At 38.4% G+C, this 18,907-nt stretch overlaps 1 protein-coding gene across 2 annotated transcripts in view; it reads left to right on the forward strand.

The window, feature by feature from the left end:
• The window catches only part of PDGFC (platelet derived growth factor C), a 254,424-nt gene extending 237,871 nt beyond the window's left edge, over positions 1-16,553 (forward strand). Inside the window, exons 5-7 of one of the 2 annotated variants that reach the window (XM_061384344.1) lie at positions 392-602; positions 7,115-7,332; positions 15,022-16,553. In XM_061384344.1, the coding sequence (XP_061240328.1) occupies positions 392-602; positions 7,115-7,332; positions 15,022-15,138 (546 nt within the window). In that variant the 3' untranslated portion in view covers positions 15,139-16,553. The remainder of the gene's footprint in view (positions 1-391; positions 603-7,114; positions 7,333-15,021) is intronic. The other variant, XM_061384345.1, reaches the window with a different exon arrangement.
• Positions 16,554-18,907: the final 2,354 nt, after the last annotated feature.

An 18,907-nucleotide genomic window follows, 5' to 3' on the forward strand; every position in this document is an offset into this window, starting at 1 on the left:
GGTGATTTCCCAGAATGAGGAAGATGAAAAGTGGAAAACAAAGGAAAAAATGATAAACTCTTTTAAGGCTTCCATTGTTAAGTCCATGACTGGACCACAGAGGCATCATCTGTTTTGTGTAACAGCAGGTACCCACACCCACCATGGTTTGTGTTAACAAAAGTGGATGTCTTCCCCATTGAAAATCTTCCACAGAAACTCCGTCCAAGTTCATCTACGTGAAGTCTTTGCAAAGTATCAATTATTACTGGTCACTGAGGTTAAATACAGTTTCGCTTCCCCGTGTTTTCAGCCATAGTCTCACTACCTAACCCCGTGCCTGAGTCCAGAAGGCACGTGTTGTCATTTCTGCAGCAGAGTCCACCTGACACTGGCTTCCTTTTGCTTTCAGCAGCTCACAGAAACTGTGAGTCCGTCCTCGCTGCCCGCCTCAGCCTTGCCACTGGACCTCCTGAATAACGCCGTCACTGCCTTTAGCACCTTGGAAGACCTCATTCGGTATCTTGAACCAGACAGATGGCAGTTAGACTTAGAAGATCTCTACAGGCCCACTTCTTTGCAACTGCTGGGCAAGAATTTCGTGTTTGGAAGAAAATCCAGAGGTAAGCTCTCTCTTCAGGTTAGAACCTCATCTAATTTTCTTAGCAGCTCATGTTTCGGATTCTTCTGCCATACAGTCTAACGAGTAGAGTTGAAAATTCTTCCTTGATAAAGTTAAATGCTCCATGTTCTTAATATTTGAGCATATTTACATATTAAATGAAAATGCACATAAAAGGAGGCTCTTCTGACTGGGTATGGGAGATTTAAAGAGATGCTTTTGCTGAAAATGCCTGTTATTTCTTTAATTCAAAAATATCATGTTGATGAAGTCCTCTGTTACATTTCACAGGAATTGTTGCTTATTCAAACAATATTTGGTGTATATTAAATTAGAGATTCAGCAGAAATTATCATAGCTGCTGAGCCATGTTTGAGGCTAGAAAAGGGGAAAGCTCTATTAAAATCTTTGTCTAGCATGTCTCCTGAATCAGAATTATATCCGTTTCCATTTCCTAAGCCTAGAAACTTTTCTAAATACTATGAAAAATAACCATGACTCCCCAGAAAATAGACCTAGTAGATTCCAAGATAGGAATCACTTTAAGAAAATAATGCTCTAAAGGAACTCACACCATGATGATTCTTTCTTTGTATAAATATGTTTGAAATGATCACTTTTGACTATATGAGAGTATCTCCTTCCAAGAGTGAAAGTGTTGATAATTAAACTTAATTCCACATGGTCAAGAAATTGGAAATAATGGTAACAGAATTTGCTCTAAGGTCCGCTAACTTTCCTAGTAACATTAACATTGGAAAGCATCCCTGTCAGACACAAATGAAAATGCAACTGGCTAATTAAAATACCCTCAGAAAATCTGTTTCAGTCTGTCATATACTTTAAAATCTACCTAGGGTCTTTTACAAATGGAAGAACAGTCTGTAGAATGTCTATAGAAAGCAGAATATTTAGTTAATTTGAGCAACTCACAGGGGCAGATTGCATCAGATGTGTTCTTCAGAAAGAAACCCTATTCCCACCCTTTCCTCCTTAGAGCTGCAGCCCTTCTGATCAGGACCTTCCATCTCAGCAGATCCTGTTGAGACTTGCCCAGCATGATATTCTGCTGGGCCAGCAGCCCTGGTTTCCTCTCAGCAATATTGGAAATCTTGTCCAGAGGCAGCCAAATCTTGTCCAGATCCCGAAAGCTGTTACATATTTATAAGATGTGATCTTGATGAATAACTCACCAACCGCACTTCCCTTCCCTCCTGCTCAGGAACGGGAAGATGGAGATTTGTGAGGCTGGCTGCAACACCCCTGAATACAGCCTTTGTTAGCAAATTTGGAGTAGATTATCGAGTGGATCTGTAAGAAGCAGAGGGAGTCAGCTGGGTTCTGAGCTCAGATTGAGTTTTTTGACAGCTGTTCTTGGGATGGGAACCTGCAAATCTCCCCTCCAGCTATGCCCATGTGCCTGTATCTCTCCATGTGGTGCTCAGTGAAGATTTGGCCAGAGGCTAGGGTGTATTTAAAAGACCCAGCATTGAACCACATCTTTCAAATATTCATTTAACACTTTCCAAATTGAAGCCCTTTGCAGTTTGCCAAATCTATTAACTTTTTAAGCATACGGTAAGTGTGAGAAAAGCAGTGTATATTTTTGGAACTTTACATAAACTAAAATGCAGGTGTGGGATAACATCTATGTAGACAAAACCAACTCCCCTCCCCAGAGTCTCTCTACAAAGGAACGAGGAGTAAAACGTTTAAAAGCTTCTAATTAGACATCGAAAGAGATTTTCCATAGAATAAACATATCACAGTGTTACCACATTCATCTTAGAAAGACCACCCTCAGATTGCAATACAGTCATAGAATTTCCCTGGGCTGAATGTCTTAAAAGAATGAACACTGACAAAGTAAAATGTGATCATGGTTTTTGTTTTTGTTTTTTTTTTCCTTAACCAGTGTTCTCCTTTTTAGTAAAACTTGCAATATTTATGAATCTGAACAAGAAAATAGGTATTAGAAAAACAGTGTTCATTGATGACAAGCTTCACATCTTCATTCTTTAGAAAGACAAGCTAATGCATGCATCGTCTTAGTAGTCACAAAAAGAAAATAAAGCATCTGAAGGCTAAGTTTACTTTACAAATATTTTGTAGAGGGAAACTTCATAATAGTAAAGTTATACAAAAGTGTGTGTTGATTCATGATCTTTCTCTGTTTTTCTCCCCCCCCCCCTTTTTTTTTTTTTGCTTAGGTGTTCTACACAATATTTGATGAATTCGTGACACCAATTATAGTCACATGACTTATTTTAATGAAGCTTAGATGAGTTTGAAGTCCTAGCAGTAGGAATCATAAATTTCAAATAACATATGCTAAATTTAAAGTCCTTCTTTAGCCCAGAGTAGACTGCATTCATGTCTTTCCGTTTCTTTATTTTCCCTTTCTTCCTCCAATTCAGTGTATTCATTCATATCTTCCTACTACAGAAAAGAAAAACTCATTTTTTTTTAAGTCAGGCTTAACTAGTACTTAAAAAGGGCTTTTGACTTTTGTGTCAAACATGATAGATGAGTGGAAGCTAAGTTGAAAGTCTGTTTAAATTTTCACATTGTAGCAGGTATCATAACTTGGTTCACTTGGGAAATCCATCTAACCTTTTATTGTGGTTAAGTAAACATTTTAAAGGGAACATATACAGTCTCATTTTCTAGTTGCATGAAATAGTATGTTTAAAACTCTTTGAGGTAGATGAATATCCTTTGAAAGCTAAGAGCTTCATTCACATTCTAAAGAAGTATAAATCTTAAATAAGCATTAAAAACTTTGGCAACTGGCTTTTGTATGTGTGTGTCTGTTTTAGGTTTTCTCGCTTCTTGCCTAGATATTAACTTCTAGAGAAAAGATTCAAAGACACTCCTATACAGCATTGACAGTTAAAGAGCAGTATGTACATAGATTGTTAGTCCAGCAAAATGAAATCAGATAAAACAGGTGACATCACTTAAACTAATTATCTCATTAATTTTATTAGAACTAAGTTGGTCTTTAATGGCACTTAAAAGAATGAATTCATTTCCTCTTAAATATTTAAAAGTTTTACTTACACAGGATCATTTTTCAGATGAAAGGGAAAACTTTAGATATTCAAATAAAAGAGTAATTTTTCTGTTGAATTGGAAAAAAAAATTTTAGTTGAATGAGGCTGAAATGAATCTATTAAATTACCATTTCCTTGGTATTTCCCTGTTCTTGACAAATTTTAGTCAACTGTATAGTTTACATGTGTTTATAATTTACAACTGCATATACAGAATCTTGTATGTGTTTCTTAAAAATACTTACCTTGACTTATTTTGACATTTTAGAAAAACTTGACCACATACACAAGTAAAACATAGCTAAAGAAAGCAAGCATTTGATTCTTACTTACCTTGTCATTTTAAAAATATTTTCAAATATTAGTCAGTTAATTTTTACAACTGGATTATTATCTGAACTTAACTTTGGCCAGAAAATATTATTTATGATGTTGTCAGTAAAATGAATATATATTTAACATAGCTCTTATATTTTAGATAATGTTCCTGAATTTTAATAAAACAAATGCAAAAAGCAAAATGGCTGTCTGAGGAGGCCTTACAAATAGCTGTGAATAGAAGAGAAGCGAAAAGCAAAGGAGAAAAGGAAAGATATACCCATTTGAATGCAGAGTTCCAAAGAATAGCAAGGAGAGATAGGAAAGCCTTCCTCAGCGATCAATGCAAAGAAATAGAGGAAAACAATAGAAGAGGAAAGACTAGAGATCTCTTCAAGAAAATTAGGGATACCAAGGGAACATTTCATGCAAAGATGGGCCCAATAAAGGACAGAAATGGTATGGATCTTAACAGAAGCAGAAGCTATTAAGAAGAGGTGGCAAGAATACACAGAAGAACTATACAAAAAAGATCTTCATGACCAAGATAATCACAATGGTGTGTTCACTCATCTAGAGCCAGACATCCTGGAATGTGAAGTCAAGCGGGCCTGAGGAAGTATCACTACGAATAAAGCTAGTAGAGATGATGGAATTCCAGTTGAGCTATTTCAAATCCTGAAAGATGCTGTGAAAGTGCTGCACTCAATATGTCAGCAAATTTGGAAACTCAGCAGTGGCCACAGGACTGGAAAAGGTCAGTTTTCATTCCAATCCCAAAGAAAGGCAATGCCAAGGAATGCTCAAACTACCACACAATTGCACTCATCTCACATGCTAGTAAAGTAATGCTCAAATCTCCAAGCCAGGCTTCAGCGATACGTGAACCGTGAACTTCCAGATGTTCAAGCTGGTTTTAGAAAAGGCAGAGGAACCAGAGATCAAATTGCCAACATCTGCTGGATCATAGAAAAAGCAAGAGAGTTCCAGAAACACATCTGTTTCTGCTTTATTGACTATGCCAAAGCCTTTGACTGTGTGGATCACAATAAACTGTGGACAATTCTGAAAGAGATGGGAATACCAGACCACCTGACCTGCCTCTTGAGAAATCTGTATGAAGGTCAGAAAGCAACAGTTAGAACTGGACATGGAACAACAGACCGGTTCCAAATAGGAAAAGGAGTTCGTCAAGGTTGTATATTGTCACCCTGCTTATTTAACTTCTATGCAGAGTACATCATGAGAAATGCTGGACTGGAGGAAGCACAAGCTGGAATCAAGATTGCTGGTAGAAATATCAATAACCTCAGATGTGCAGATGATACCACCCTTATGGCAGAAAGTGAAGAGGAACTAAAAAGCCTCTTGATTAAAGTGAAACGGGAGAGTGAAAAAGTTGGCTTAAAGCTCAACATTCAGAAAACGAAGATCATGGCATCCAGTCCTGTCGCTTCATGGCAAATAGATGGGTAAACAGTGAAAACAGTGGCTGACTTTATTTTGGGGGGCTCCAAAATCACTGCAGATGGTGACTGCAGCCATGAAGTTAAAAGACGCTTACTCCTTGGAAGGAAAGTCATGACCAACCTAGACAGCATATTCAAAAGCAGAGACATTACTTTTCAACAAAGATCCGTCTAGTCAAGGTTATGGTTTTTCCAGTAGTCATGTATGGATATGAGAGTTGGACTATAAAGAAAACTGAGCATGGAAGAATTGATACTTTTGAACTGTGGTGTTGTAAAAGACTCTTGGGAGTCCCTTGGACTGCAAAGAGATCAAACCAGTCCATCCTAAAGGAAATCAGTCCTGGGTATTCTTTGGAAGGACTGAAGTTGAAGGTGAAGCTCCAATATTTTGGCCACCTGATGCGAAGAGCTGACTCATTTGAAATGACCCTGATGTTGGGAAAGATTGAAGGCAGGAGGAAAAGGGGACAACAAAAGATGAAGTGGTTAGATGGTGTCACCAACTCAGTAGACATGAGTTTGGGTAAACTCCAGGAGCTGGTGATGGACAGGGAGGCCTGGCATGCTGCGGTTCATGGGGTCGCAAAGAGTCGGACACGACTAAGTGACTGAACTGAACTGAACTGACGGAAAAAACTCTGATGGATTATACATTATTCAAAACTTCAGTTTTATTGGAATTACTTTTATTTGAATATTTCTAGGTGAAAAAGCAAATCCTTAAACCAGAAATTAAGATCATTTTAGAAATGCTTATCCTAGTAATTATCAACTACTTCATATTTTATATATAAGTTCATACTAAATGTGACATGTTATTCTGATACAATTTAACTGAGGCAATGTCATCTTGTAGTTAAAGGCAATGGTTCTTTGAGAATTTACTGCAACAATTAATAAAAGGATATTTTTTTCCTCTTCATAAGTAGGTATTCTAAAGAATAAAGCACAACATTGTTAACCAAGTTACTAAAAGAATAGAGGCAATGGTTACAAATTAGACATTACTTCCATCCATTAAAAGGAGACTACAAATCTGAAGGTGTCTAGTTAAACTAAAATTCCAAGTCCATAAGCTAATCAACATGCCAGAAGCAATGCTTTCCAACAACTCCTGCTCTTTTAAAATGTGTCTTCTTTTTCATTCCTGGTCCACTCAGTTGTCTTCAAAAACTCATTTTCTTCATTCCTTTTCACATTCTATGATTCGTGCAAAGTTCTGCCAGCAAGTTTCTAAACTTCATTCTTCATTCATTGCATGAGCTTGTCATCCTTTTAAAACATGGATTTATTTTTTCGTCAAAGCATTCATTTTACATTCTTTTCTTCCCTCCAATGTGTCCCATATTTGCTTTTCTTCCAAAGGTTAGAAGATGTAGCCCCATTTTTCCTGTAAAGTTTCCTATGTTTAGCTCTTAACTGTTTCTGTTGGCTCCATCAATTCTGCACAATGCTACCTCTCAACCATCCCTGGGTCACAAGTAAGCTCTGTTTGCCATAAAATAGTCCAGCCCACAAGCTGCATCACCCTAAGACCTGGTTAAATAATTAGGGTTATTGTTAAGGTGATGGTTCATGAAATAGATTTCTGTGTGAGAAAAAAAGAGCTAAGTGAAGTGCGTCAGGCTCAGAGCTCACCTCCTCTTGGCTCCCTGTGTGCCCCGCAGTGGTGGACCTGAACCTGCTCAAGGAGGAGGTGCGGCTCTACAGCTGCACGCCCCGCAACTTCTCCGTGTCCGTCCGGGAGGAGCTGAAGAGGACCGACACCATCTTCTGGCCTGGCTGCCTCCTGGTGAAGCGCTGTGGCGGGAACTGCGCGTGCTGCCTGCACACCTGCAGCGAGTGTCAGTGTGTCCCCAGCAAGGTCACCAAGAAGTATCACGAGGTACGGACGTCCTTGCCTTTCCTGGTCTTTCAAGTTGGGGGTTGTGTCCCAGAATATCATAAAGCAGTGCACCAGAGAAGGCCTGTTGTTTTAAAGGAGAGGTCATCTTCAGGGAAACCAAACAAAACCAAACCAAGGTTTACAGAAGACTTCCTGTTTTTATTTATTACTTTAAAAAATTAGAACCTTGAACTCAGAAAGCCAGACATGAAGGATTTGGACAGCTTGTCCTCCAAATGGATAATCACGGGTGATCAGGGGACTTTTTCCTCATAGAAAAAGCACAATATGTTCTTCTGGATGGGGAAAAATGGATGAAATTTTCACCTTTTCAAAATATCAAGGGAAAATATTTTAAAGACAACTTGGAGGTAAATTATGGTCTGTTTTGGAGGAAATAGATCTTTGATGTTTATTTTTCCATTTGGGACAGTGCTAACACATAAATCCCAAGAGTATATTCATATTATACTGCCTATTATTCATCTTTTATATTGTGTCTTCCTATTATTCATCTTTTATATTGTGTCTTCCTATTATTCATGTGGCCCCAAATAGTATGTTAAACCTGCATGGATTCTTCGTCTTTCTATATCTTTATCCTATGTAATTAAGGAAAATACAATAGGAAATATTGGTAATTTTTGGTTTTCAGAGCCTTGGTAATGTTAGAGCTTAAACATTTAAAATTCTTATTAATTATCCCCAGTTATACTCCCCGCCACCCTCTCTAGCAGCACATAGCTTTCACACATCAGGAAGCAATCCCTTTTTGATGGCTCAACTTTAGTCTTTACAAAACATGTTTTACAAACTTTAATTTTTACAAAACCAAACCAAGGTCTGCCTCCTAACTTCATTTCAGTATGGCTTCATTTGTTTTTATTTTTTCTGCTAAATAAGAGAATGGCACAAAATAAATATCTACTTAATAAATGAAATGATTTTTCTTATATATGAAGACACCAGCAGAACCCACATTTGCTGGGTAATCTGAATATGTCATATCATAAACTGCACTCATGTGACAGGGCTGCCCAGCTCTTCCCTGGTATTGTGTTGGCAGTTGACTAAATAGGAAAAAAGCACTGAATTCCAGAATAGAAGGTCCCTGTTTCTACCCCAGGTGTATTATTAACTTGCTGTAACTATCATCAGTACACTTAGCCTACAAAAATGCAAACTAGGATCGATTTTTCCTAATGGTTTTATTCTCTGACGATTATTAGATGACAGTTTTTAGAAGATAACATCCCAAACTGGCAGTCTGGAAAGTAAGTAGGACTGCTTGCTCTCATATTCCACATGCATCTAGAGACCCTTGTGCCAGAAACACCCTCCATTTCTGTTTCAGGAGGAACCCCAGTCCCACTCTGCCCAGGGGATGGCTTTGTTGCTACTCTGAGAACTGGGAATTTAGTTGAGAAAAAACCCTTCACATGGAAGTTCTATTACTGAACCAAACTTGAGTTGCTTGCCCTCCCGAGCAGTAAAGTCAGTCTTTTGACCCAGCTTGTAGTGCAGGAAATACAATGTTTATTATAGGTGCCAAACAAGGAGTCCAGGTAGTTATCGTTTAAAAGGATTGAACACCCGAAGGCCTTCAGGAAAAGGTTTTTAAAGACGGGGTAAGGGAAGTGGTTTCAGCTCATGAACTTTCTTCAGATTGGTTGGTGGTAAGGTCATCAGAAGTCAGCATCATTAACCTTCTGGTTCCAACTGGTCTAGAGTCTATATGCTTGTGCTTATGGGGAGCATATAGTTAAGTTCTTTTACCTGGTGTCTGGAAAACAGCTCAAAGGATATGGCTCAGGATACTATCTATAGCCCTTGAGGAAGAACTCTAAAGGTCCTTGACTTTGATTAATGACTAAACTATTATTATTTTGTTTTACTTGACTGTTTACTTTCTGCATTTTCTCACTTCTCCTATTAAATTTATTCTTTGAATAGTTTTTCTACAGACAAAAGACAAAATGAGGACATGGAGTGGGGGAGTGGCCCACAGGGTCTCGTTCTAAAACATGTTAAAGTCCAAATGCCTCAATGGTAGGCTGATATTAGAATTGATTGGTATAATGTAAAAGGATGTGATTAAAGTAGGAGATAAACTGGAGTGGCTCTTTCCCCACCTAAAATTATTCAATTTTGAATTTTCTAAAGCAGGTACTTACTAAGGAAAGTGTATTTGGGGACATGATTTAGCCAACAAGTCTTGGGTTTATGACCCAACTTGTGAAGAGCTATAAAAGCCAGAGGAGTCTTGTGAGCTTTTCTAAACAAGCTTATCAGATGCTGAGTCCATGTCAGGCTTTGGGGCTGCTGAATCAGTCCTCAGATCAAGAGGATCCTCCTCCATCCTATACTTGTAAATTTCTTTTCAAATCCATTAGTTTCAGGGTTATCTAAAAAGTTGCCACAGAGTGTGCAATATCTGTTTTAAAGTCTCAGGTAAAATTCTTCTGTGGGGAAAGGCCGTGGGCAGAGCTTCTGCACTAGTACTCTTCAGAAGGGCATTGATTCATTCTCTCCAGCCTGCAAGTGGGGTTGATTGTGTGCACTACCTGTATGTCCACACTTACACAACTGTGCGTGTTTATCTAGTTGTAAGATCATGGAGTACATTTCCCACAAATATCTCTAATGTGTATGTGCACAGATATAATTATATGATTACCAATTCCACATTTCTCACAGATATAGCCAACCTAATCCTGTCTTAATTTTTTCAATGTTTTGTTGGAATTATAAAATTTTCTTTGATACTATTTTTTTTTTAGCAATCAAATTAGCCTATAAAAAAAGATTATTTGTTTGGTGTAATTCATAGTTCTTGAGCCCTAATTTTTTCTCAGCCTTATACTTTGTGTGTTCTGAGGCTAGTAAATTTAGTATTACTGCTAAATAAATGAACTTTTTCAAAACATAATATAACATTTCTAAAATCATTGTTATTTAATACCATTAATCAAGATCTAGACTTATTTATTTATTTTTTAATTTAATTTTAATTAGAGGTGAATTACTTTACAATATTGTATTGATTTTGCCATACATCAACAGACTTATTTAAAGTGAAGGCTTTCATTCTTTTTGATGATCCTTGGTCCAGTTTTCAGTTTAAAGATTATTCTACTTCGTGGACAAAGCAGAAGCAAAGACAGAGCTTAGAAGTTTTATTTTTTCTCTCTTTCATCCGGCTCTTTTATGCAGCTTGCCTACATATTAAGCTGAAGTGTATCTATTTGTGTCACTACAAATATAACTGAATAAGTCCCTCTTTTGACTTCCTTTAACATTTTCATTGGGTTTTCACAAACTTAAAAATATCATAAACTGTGTTTGCCAGCCATCTGTATGTCTTCTTTGGAGAAATGACTGTTTAGTTCTTTGTGGGGAGGGAGGTGGGAGGGGGGTTCAGAATGGGGAACATGTGTACACCGATGGTGGATTCATGTTGATGTATGGCAAAACCAATACAATATTGTAAAGTAATTAGCCTCCAATTAAAACAAATAAATTTATATTAAAAAATCATAAAATATAACAATGTTATATTTTGATAAAATATTATCAAATTAGATTTTTATTGCTTTTGTATCTAAAATCAGATATTCTTTATTTGAAGCCATTTTAGCCAAAAACAAAAAATATTTTCTTAATTTCCCTGTCTCCAAAAAACAAATTTTCAGAAAAGCAAGACAGGGGTTTCATGTATGTGTAAACCTAGATGTTCGGAGAAGGCAATGGCACCCCACTCCAGTACTCTTGCCTGGAAAATCCTATGGATGGAGGAGCCTGGTAGGATGCAGTCCATGGGGTCGCTAAGAGTTGGACACAACTGAGTGACTTCACTTTCACTTTTCACTTTCATGCATTGGAGAAGGAAATGGCAACCCACTCCAGTGTTCTTGCCTGGAGAATCCCAGGGATGGGGGAGCCTGGTGGGCTGCCGTCTAGGTGGTCGGACACGACTGAAGTGACTTAGCAGCAGCAGCAAACCTAGATGTTACAACTTTCTTGAATCGCTTTTTAGTTTCCTGTCAATCCCAGCATAACTGTAGTTCATCCTCCTGCATGTGTGCAACTTTAAAGATATTTCTGTTAGAGAACTGTTATTACTTTGTGTTTGTTTCTCCCAAATTGAGAATTAAGAATAAAGATCCCATTACAATGCAGGGCTCAAGTGCAGGGAATCCAAGGCTCTGTGACTTGGAGCTAATTGCTTAATCCCTGGCCCCTCAATTTCCTCATCTGTGATGTGAGCTGTAAGCCTTCACGCTTCATTATGAGGACTCAAGGAGCTGATGCTTACAAATACCTAGAATGAGGTCTGGCACATTTCAAGCCCTCCATATGTACTGGTGATTGTCTCACTCAGCTTTTTCTGGTGACTCAGAGTGTAGAGAATCCGCCTGCAATGCAGGCGAGCCAGGTTTAATCCCTGGGTCAGGAAGATCTCCTGGAGAAGGGAATGGCTCCTTACTCCAGTATTCTTGCCTGGAAAACCCATGGACAGTGGAGCTTGGTGGGCTACAGTCTGTGGGTTTGCGAAGAGTTGGACGCGACTGAGTGACTAACACTTTCACTCAGCTTTATTTCTCTACCATCCACCTTGTCCAGCCTTATTCTTTGATTATGGCAAATAATCAATAAAGATTTAATGAATTTTGCCCATAGATACGATATTTTCTTTCTGGCAAAAACATTCGTAAGATATTCTGACAAACATATCGCTCCTTTCCCCTGTTCTTAGTCACCCTAATCGGTGTTCATCTTGTTTATATCTTTATACTTCTAGTTTCATTTTTCATAATACATAGTCTTTTCTTGTGTAGATCTGTTTTTTTTGGGGGGGTGAATAATCATATCACTCAATTGCCTTACTCTAGTAACGTGTCCCATCACCCAAGGCTCTGTGCCACCCAGAATTTGGGACAGTAGTACACGTACAATGTTCCTTGATGGGTCTTTCTGGCCTGAAATGTTCTCTCCAGAGTCTCTAGTTTTAGCATTCCCTTGCATTATTTCTTCACACAGTCAAAATTGTAGTTTGAGTCTCTTCCTCAACACCTTTGTGAGATATGCTTCTACTTCTTTTCTTTCCTATATCATAAGCCCTGTGCTAAAGACCAGTAACCCTTTTTAACATTATCTGAGACCAGCTAGTCATTTTCCAGGTCTCTCTGTGTCTTCCAAAGTCCAAGCTTTCAAAGGGAATTAAGAGGGAAAACACTAATTAAACCTGCACCACATTCAAGACCTGAACACCCTTGGAACATTATGAGATTCTTTTGCTTTCGTAAATATCCACAGGCATGGGTGGATGAAGATGGGGTGGAGAGGGGACAATTATGTGGTGACTGCATCTTGTGTAAGCTCTGCAGAGGGAGGAAGGGTTGTTGGGTTGTAGCCTGGTGTAACATAGACTGGCAGAACTGTATATGGGGGTCTTACTAACCCTTACCAGTCATGGTCATTCTTCCCCCTGCCAACTGGGAGAATATATATAAGTGGACACAGGAATTAAAGACACTGCCAATGTTGCAATGTATCAATCCACCTGACCTGATCCAGAAGCCATTTGTTGAGAGTGATGATAAGGCATAGTGCCAGCATCTTACAAGTAGTTGGTTTTGATGCCACCTTATATTGATCAAAAGCGGGAGATCAATACCAACACATATACTGTATTAATCTCACTGGATTAAGTTTCACATGAAAATAATAGTCTGAATAATTTTCACTCTAGAATTGTAAATGTCATAGAAAATCTACTTTAAAAGTTTACTCTTTTTCATGGCTATCATAAGCCTTTGCAGTTTATCTCTCTGGGAAGAAAGTTACTAAATAAGTAGAGTATATGACTAGTAATATTCTGGGTCTTGGTGAAATTATTATCTATCATTGTAATCATTCCCATTTGGCAAAAGTACAGATGGTGACTGTGTCACTCATTCTCTCTAAGCTTCTGTTCACTCATGTGTAAACTAGGGCTAATAATTATAAATTACTTCATAGAATTCTAGTGAGTTAAAGTATGTGAAAACTATTAGATCACCTGATACCCAGTAAGCATTCAAAAATTGTCAGCTAATTAACCTTTGATATGACCAGATACTCCAAAGGGAGGATGATTCTTTGTTTTTCATTTTTAAATATTTAAGTAAAACAGTCATAAAACCAGTTGTGTTGTTGTTTAGTTACTACGTCATGTCCAACTCTTTGCAACCCCATGAACTATAACCTGCCAAGCTCCTCTGTCCATGGGATTATCCAGGCAAGAATACTGGAGAGGGTTGCCATTTCCTTCTCCAGGGGGTCTTCCCAGACCCGAGTCTCCTGCATTAACAGGTAGGTTCTTTACCACTGAGCAACCTGGGAAGCCTCTGTAAAACCCGATTTGTACCATTTTGGATTAATGAATATTTCCAGAATGGTATCTTTCAGAAGTTGCTCTGCAAAGTTATCTGTGTCAGAGTCAGAGAGCAAACTGCACAACTTCACATTATTTTGTGCTCTTTTCATAAGCCAAAGCCACATAATTTCTAAAACTTTGTATGATTTCTGTTATAAGACCTAAAATGTAATATACGTTGAGTAGTTAGTTCTTATCAAATATGTCAGAGAATCACGTACAGAATACATAGCTGTATCCTTTCATCACAGTCTGGAAAGGGTGTGTTTAGTATCAGTGTCTGTTTTGCTGTATTTCTGGTTAAAAATCTCAACCATCCAAATTGCAAATAACTTCATTTAATAGAGGCATTCTTGTTATTCTTGCCAACTGTACACGACACAGTAGGACCCAGCTGCAGAAAGTTAACTGTGATGGAGCTGTTGTCGACGAAGTACATCTAATCCATCTCATCAAGTTTACAGAGGACTTGACGTGTAGCCAAGCACGTTAATGAGCAGCATAATTGAGCAGACTCAGCTGCAGACAGGTCGGGTTTCTTTTCACAGCATCGCAGTACTTGCCTGCCATGCTCCAAGGATAAATATTTGCTAGGCATGTGAATAAATGAATGAAAGAAAACAACAAACAGAAAAACAAATTGTTCAGTAGTGGTTTCCAAAACACCTAAAGAAGGTGAAATTCCCTCTGATTACAGTTAAATTCGTAAGGGAAAGAGGGCATAATGAATCTTTCAATTTAAGGACTATTTTTTTTTTAATTTATTTTACTGAAGTATAGTTGATTTCCAATGTTGTGTTAATTTCTGCTGTATGGCAAAGTGACTCAGTTATACATATATATTATTTTTCATATTCTTTTCCATTATGGTTTATAACAAGATATTGATTATAGTTCCCTATGCAGTATAGTAGGACATTGTTGTTTATCCATGCTATATACTCTAGTTTGCATCTGCTAATCCCAAAATCTCAATCCATTCCCTCACCTGTCCCTCTCTCCCTTGGCAACCACAAGTCTATTTATTCTGAGCAGCCTCCTGCCTAATTGTTGGTATTAAAAGGTCTTTCCTTTCATGAAAAGATGATAATCATTTGTGATTTCTTTGAAGGGTGGGGGAATATGTTCATAATGCCTTCAGGAGTAGAAATTAAAATGTGTTAAGTCATTGTTGGGCCCCGAGATTCTGTTCTGAAATCATTCCTGTCCATGAAATCACAAGTTGCAGACATGGCCTGATTTTAAAGGTGGTTTCCATTGTTCCTTTTCAGGTCCTTCAGTTGAGACCCAAGACAGGCGTCCGGGGGCTGCATAAGTCACTCACAGACGTGGCCCTCGAGCACCATGAGGAGTGTGACTGCGTGTGCAGGGGGAACCCTGGGGGATAATGCCTCGCGGTGGCTCAGGGCTGCCTCTGCGACGGAACTTGTGCCTTATCTCCATCCACAGTCCCGGCTGTTGGCTCCAGGGCCCTTTCATCTTCAGGATTTACAGCGTGTTCTGAGAGAGGAGACACCGGGCAGAATTAGGGGTTGTGCAACGGCTGTTTGGAGATGAGGCCCCACGACAAGAGGAACGTCCTCGCCGGGAAAAGGAATGAACCTTGTAGATTTCTAGTTAGTTGCAAAGTCCCTATGAGCGCCCTCGGCTGCATTGTGTCTCTTGTCTGGATGTGGCCTAGGTTCATGTCAGCACAGGAAACACTGCCTGTGAGCCCCTGGTTCTGTCGCCTTGCTTAACTCTAAGCCCTGTGCTCTGGGGCTAAAATCACAGAAATCTCGGATTGTTTCTTCTAGTCACATGTATAAGAGTGTTCTAAGTTCTACCAACATGGGTTTTAAAAAGGAACTGTGTTGCCATGAATTAAACTTGTCATGCTGATAGGAGAGACTGGATATTCTATATTTCTTAATCAGATTTCTACCATTTAGAAGAAGAGACCTCCATGCATGGTTTGGAACAGACAAACCTGAGAAGAAGAGTGGCCTTATCTTCACTTTATAAGTTGGTTTATTTGTTTTATTGTGTACATTTTTTATAGTCTCCTTTTGACATTATAACTGTTTGCTTTTCTAATCTTGTTAAATATATCTATTTTTACCAAAGGTATTTAATATTCTTTTTTATGACATCCTAGATCAACTATTTTTAGCTTGGTAAAATTTTCTAAACAGAATTGTTATAGCCAGAGGGACAAAGATGATATAAAATATTGTTGCTCTGACAAAAATACATGTATTTCCTTCTTGTATGGTGCTAGAGCTTAGATCAATCTGCTTTTTCAAATATTAATTGGGAAATGGATAGAATTTGGTAAGTTGCAAAGACTCTTGGAAAATAAATAATCATGTCTTCAACTCCTCTTACTGGGATGCAAGTAAAAAAGCAGAATACCCCCAGAGGCATCCAGGTCCAGGCGTTACTAACCTCTAACCCTTTTTTAGGGAAATGTGAGCCCAGCTCAGAAGATCATAAAGCACCTTGAGAATAAGAGACTTGACAACCTCCTGACAAAGCATGCTCGGCTGTCCTATAGGAACACATCCTATTTATTGTGATGTTCTGGTTAGATTATCTTTAAACTCTGTTCCATACACTTGTATAAATACATGAATATTTTTATGTACAGAAGTATATCCTTTAATCAATTCACTTATTGTACTCTTTGGCAATTTGAAAAGAAAATCAGTCAAATCCTTCGCTTGTACAATGCTGAATCTTGTGCCTAGGTTATGTGGTGACTATTGGAATTAAAAATGTATTGAATCACCAAATAAAAGAATGCAGCTATTTTGGGGAGAAACTGAGTGTGTGTTTGCAAGATTTGTGTCACCATTACTTTTATTTTGCAAAAGGAGAAATCGGTTCAAAAGACAGGCAAAAAAGTGAGCATTTCTGGTGAGGCTTTCCTGCCTCTGGACGCCTGTGCTTTTGAGCAGTAGTTTTCTTTTTTTCAGTTATCTTGATACTGATTAGTGGTAAATTAAGTTGCAAGTGACTTGGAGTTGTGTGTGATTAATGAAATGCTTGATGACAGATTAGATGGCGGTATGAAATGGGGGAGTATAACTTCCTACTCCTGTCTTTGCATTTTCAGTGGCTGATACTAGAAGGGGTGAGCCCAGACCCCTCTAGCATGTGGATCCACATACCTAACAGGGCACACATCAAGATGTGGGCCTGTGTTTTAGAAGTAGATCTCAAGGCAGGCCATTTAGGTCCCAGGCTCTTCCAGGCAATAGCCTTTCAAGCACTTTCCCGCCTGACAGTCCTACCCTGCGCCCACCCACGTGAAAGACAAAGTGAAAATACCTACTCGGTATTATTGACTTATTATCATAATTTTGTCCCAGCTGCCTGGAGGCTGACGAGATACAGCTTGGCTGCCGTCCTGGAAAGTCTACCACGTCTCTATCTGGCCATTTGACCACTGTTATTAGACTTAACAACACACTGTGAAATGTGATAGCTGTGACCTGTGGAACTGCATTTAATCCAACATTTCCAGCTTTTTCTTTAAATTGAAGTATAATTGATTTGCAATGTTATGTTATTTTCAGGTATACAGCAAAGTGCCTCAGTTATACATATGTATACATTCTTCTTCATATTCTTTTTCATTTATAGTTTATCACAGGGTATTGAATATAATTTCCTGTGCTGTACAGTTGGACCTTGTTGTTTATCCATCCTGTATATAATAGTTTGCTACCCCTAATCCAGCCCTCCCCCTTGCCCCTCCCCTACTCCTCCTCCGCCTTGGCAACCACAAGTCTGTTCTCTGTGTCTGAGAGTCTGTTTCTGTTTTGTATGCTAGCACTGTCTGTGGAGCACTGTTCCTGTGCTCATCTATTGCAGTAATGTCCCCCCGTGTGTATTAAAATGTTAATTATATTTTGTAATCTGCTTCAGAAAGCATTTGCCTAGCTGCTTACACTAAATGCAATGTCTTTGTAACTTCTAAGCCATTACAGTAATTTTATTTAGTATAAATCTATACAAAATTTAGAAGGAAGTGACAACCCTCTCCAGTATTCTTGCCTGGAGAATCCCAGGGACACAGGAGCCTGGTGGACTGTAGTCTACGGGGTCACACAGAGTCAGACACGACTGAAGCGACTTAGCAGCAGCAGCATACACAATTTAAGAAAAAGACTTAGTAGTTTCATAGGAAGGATAGCTATTAAGATTAATAACTTTATTGTTTTAGAAATACATATGTACTCCCAGCTACCATTTTAAAGAAACAGGAAAGCTGATCTTAATATTCATGGAAATGCAAAGGACCCAAAATAGCTAAGAAATCTTGAAAAAGAGCTACAAACTTGGAGTACTCACAGTTCCCAATTTCAAAACTTACTGTGAAACAATAAAAATAGTGTGGTAAGGCTAATACTTTAGACATGCAGATAACTGAGAGTCCAGAAATAAACTCTAACATTTATGGTCAATTGATCTTGACAATGCTACCAAGACAGCTCGATGGGGACAAGGTATTCTTTTCAACAAATAGTGCCAGGACCCCTGGATATCCATATGCAAAAAAATAAATGTGAACCCTTAACTCCTACCATGTATAGATATTAAGTCAAAAATGAATCAAAGACCTAAATGTAAGAGGTAAAAGTATGAAACACTTAGAAACACATACAGGAGAAATTTCTGATGACCTTAGATTAGGTGATTGGTCATGTCTCAGATACACACCAAAAACACTTGTGACAAAAGAAAAATGACATTATTAAATTAAAACCTTCTGTACTTCAAAGGACACTGTTAAGAAAATGAGAAGACAAACCATATAACATGAAAAAATATTTTCCATTCAGGTATCTGATTGTGTGCATGTTCAGTTGCTCAGTTGTGTCTGACTCTTTGTGACACCATGCACTGTAGCCTGCCAAGCTCCTCTGTCCATGGACTTCTCCAGGCCAGAATACTGGAGTGGGTTACCTTTCCCTTTTCCAGGGTGTTTTGCAAACTCAGGGATCGAATCCAGGTCTCTCACATTGCAGGCAGATGCTTTACCCTCTGAGCTACCAGGGAGGCCTATAATATCTGATTAAGATCTTATATTGATATTTAAAATATATAAAGAACTCTCATGACTCAACAATAAAAAGATAATAGAAAAATGAACAGAGTGCTTGAACACCC

The sequence above is a fragment of the Bos javanicus genome, chromosome 17 (genome assembly GCF_032452875.1).
Source record: "Bos javanicus breed banteng chromosome 17, ARS-OSU_banteng_1.0, whole genome shotgun sequence".
Classification (NCBI taxonomy): domain Eukaryota; kingdom Metazoa; phylum Chordata; class Mammalia; order Artiodactyla; family Bovidae; genus Bos; species Bos javanicus.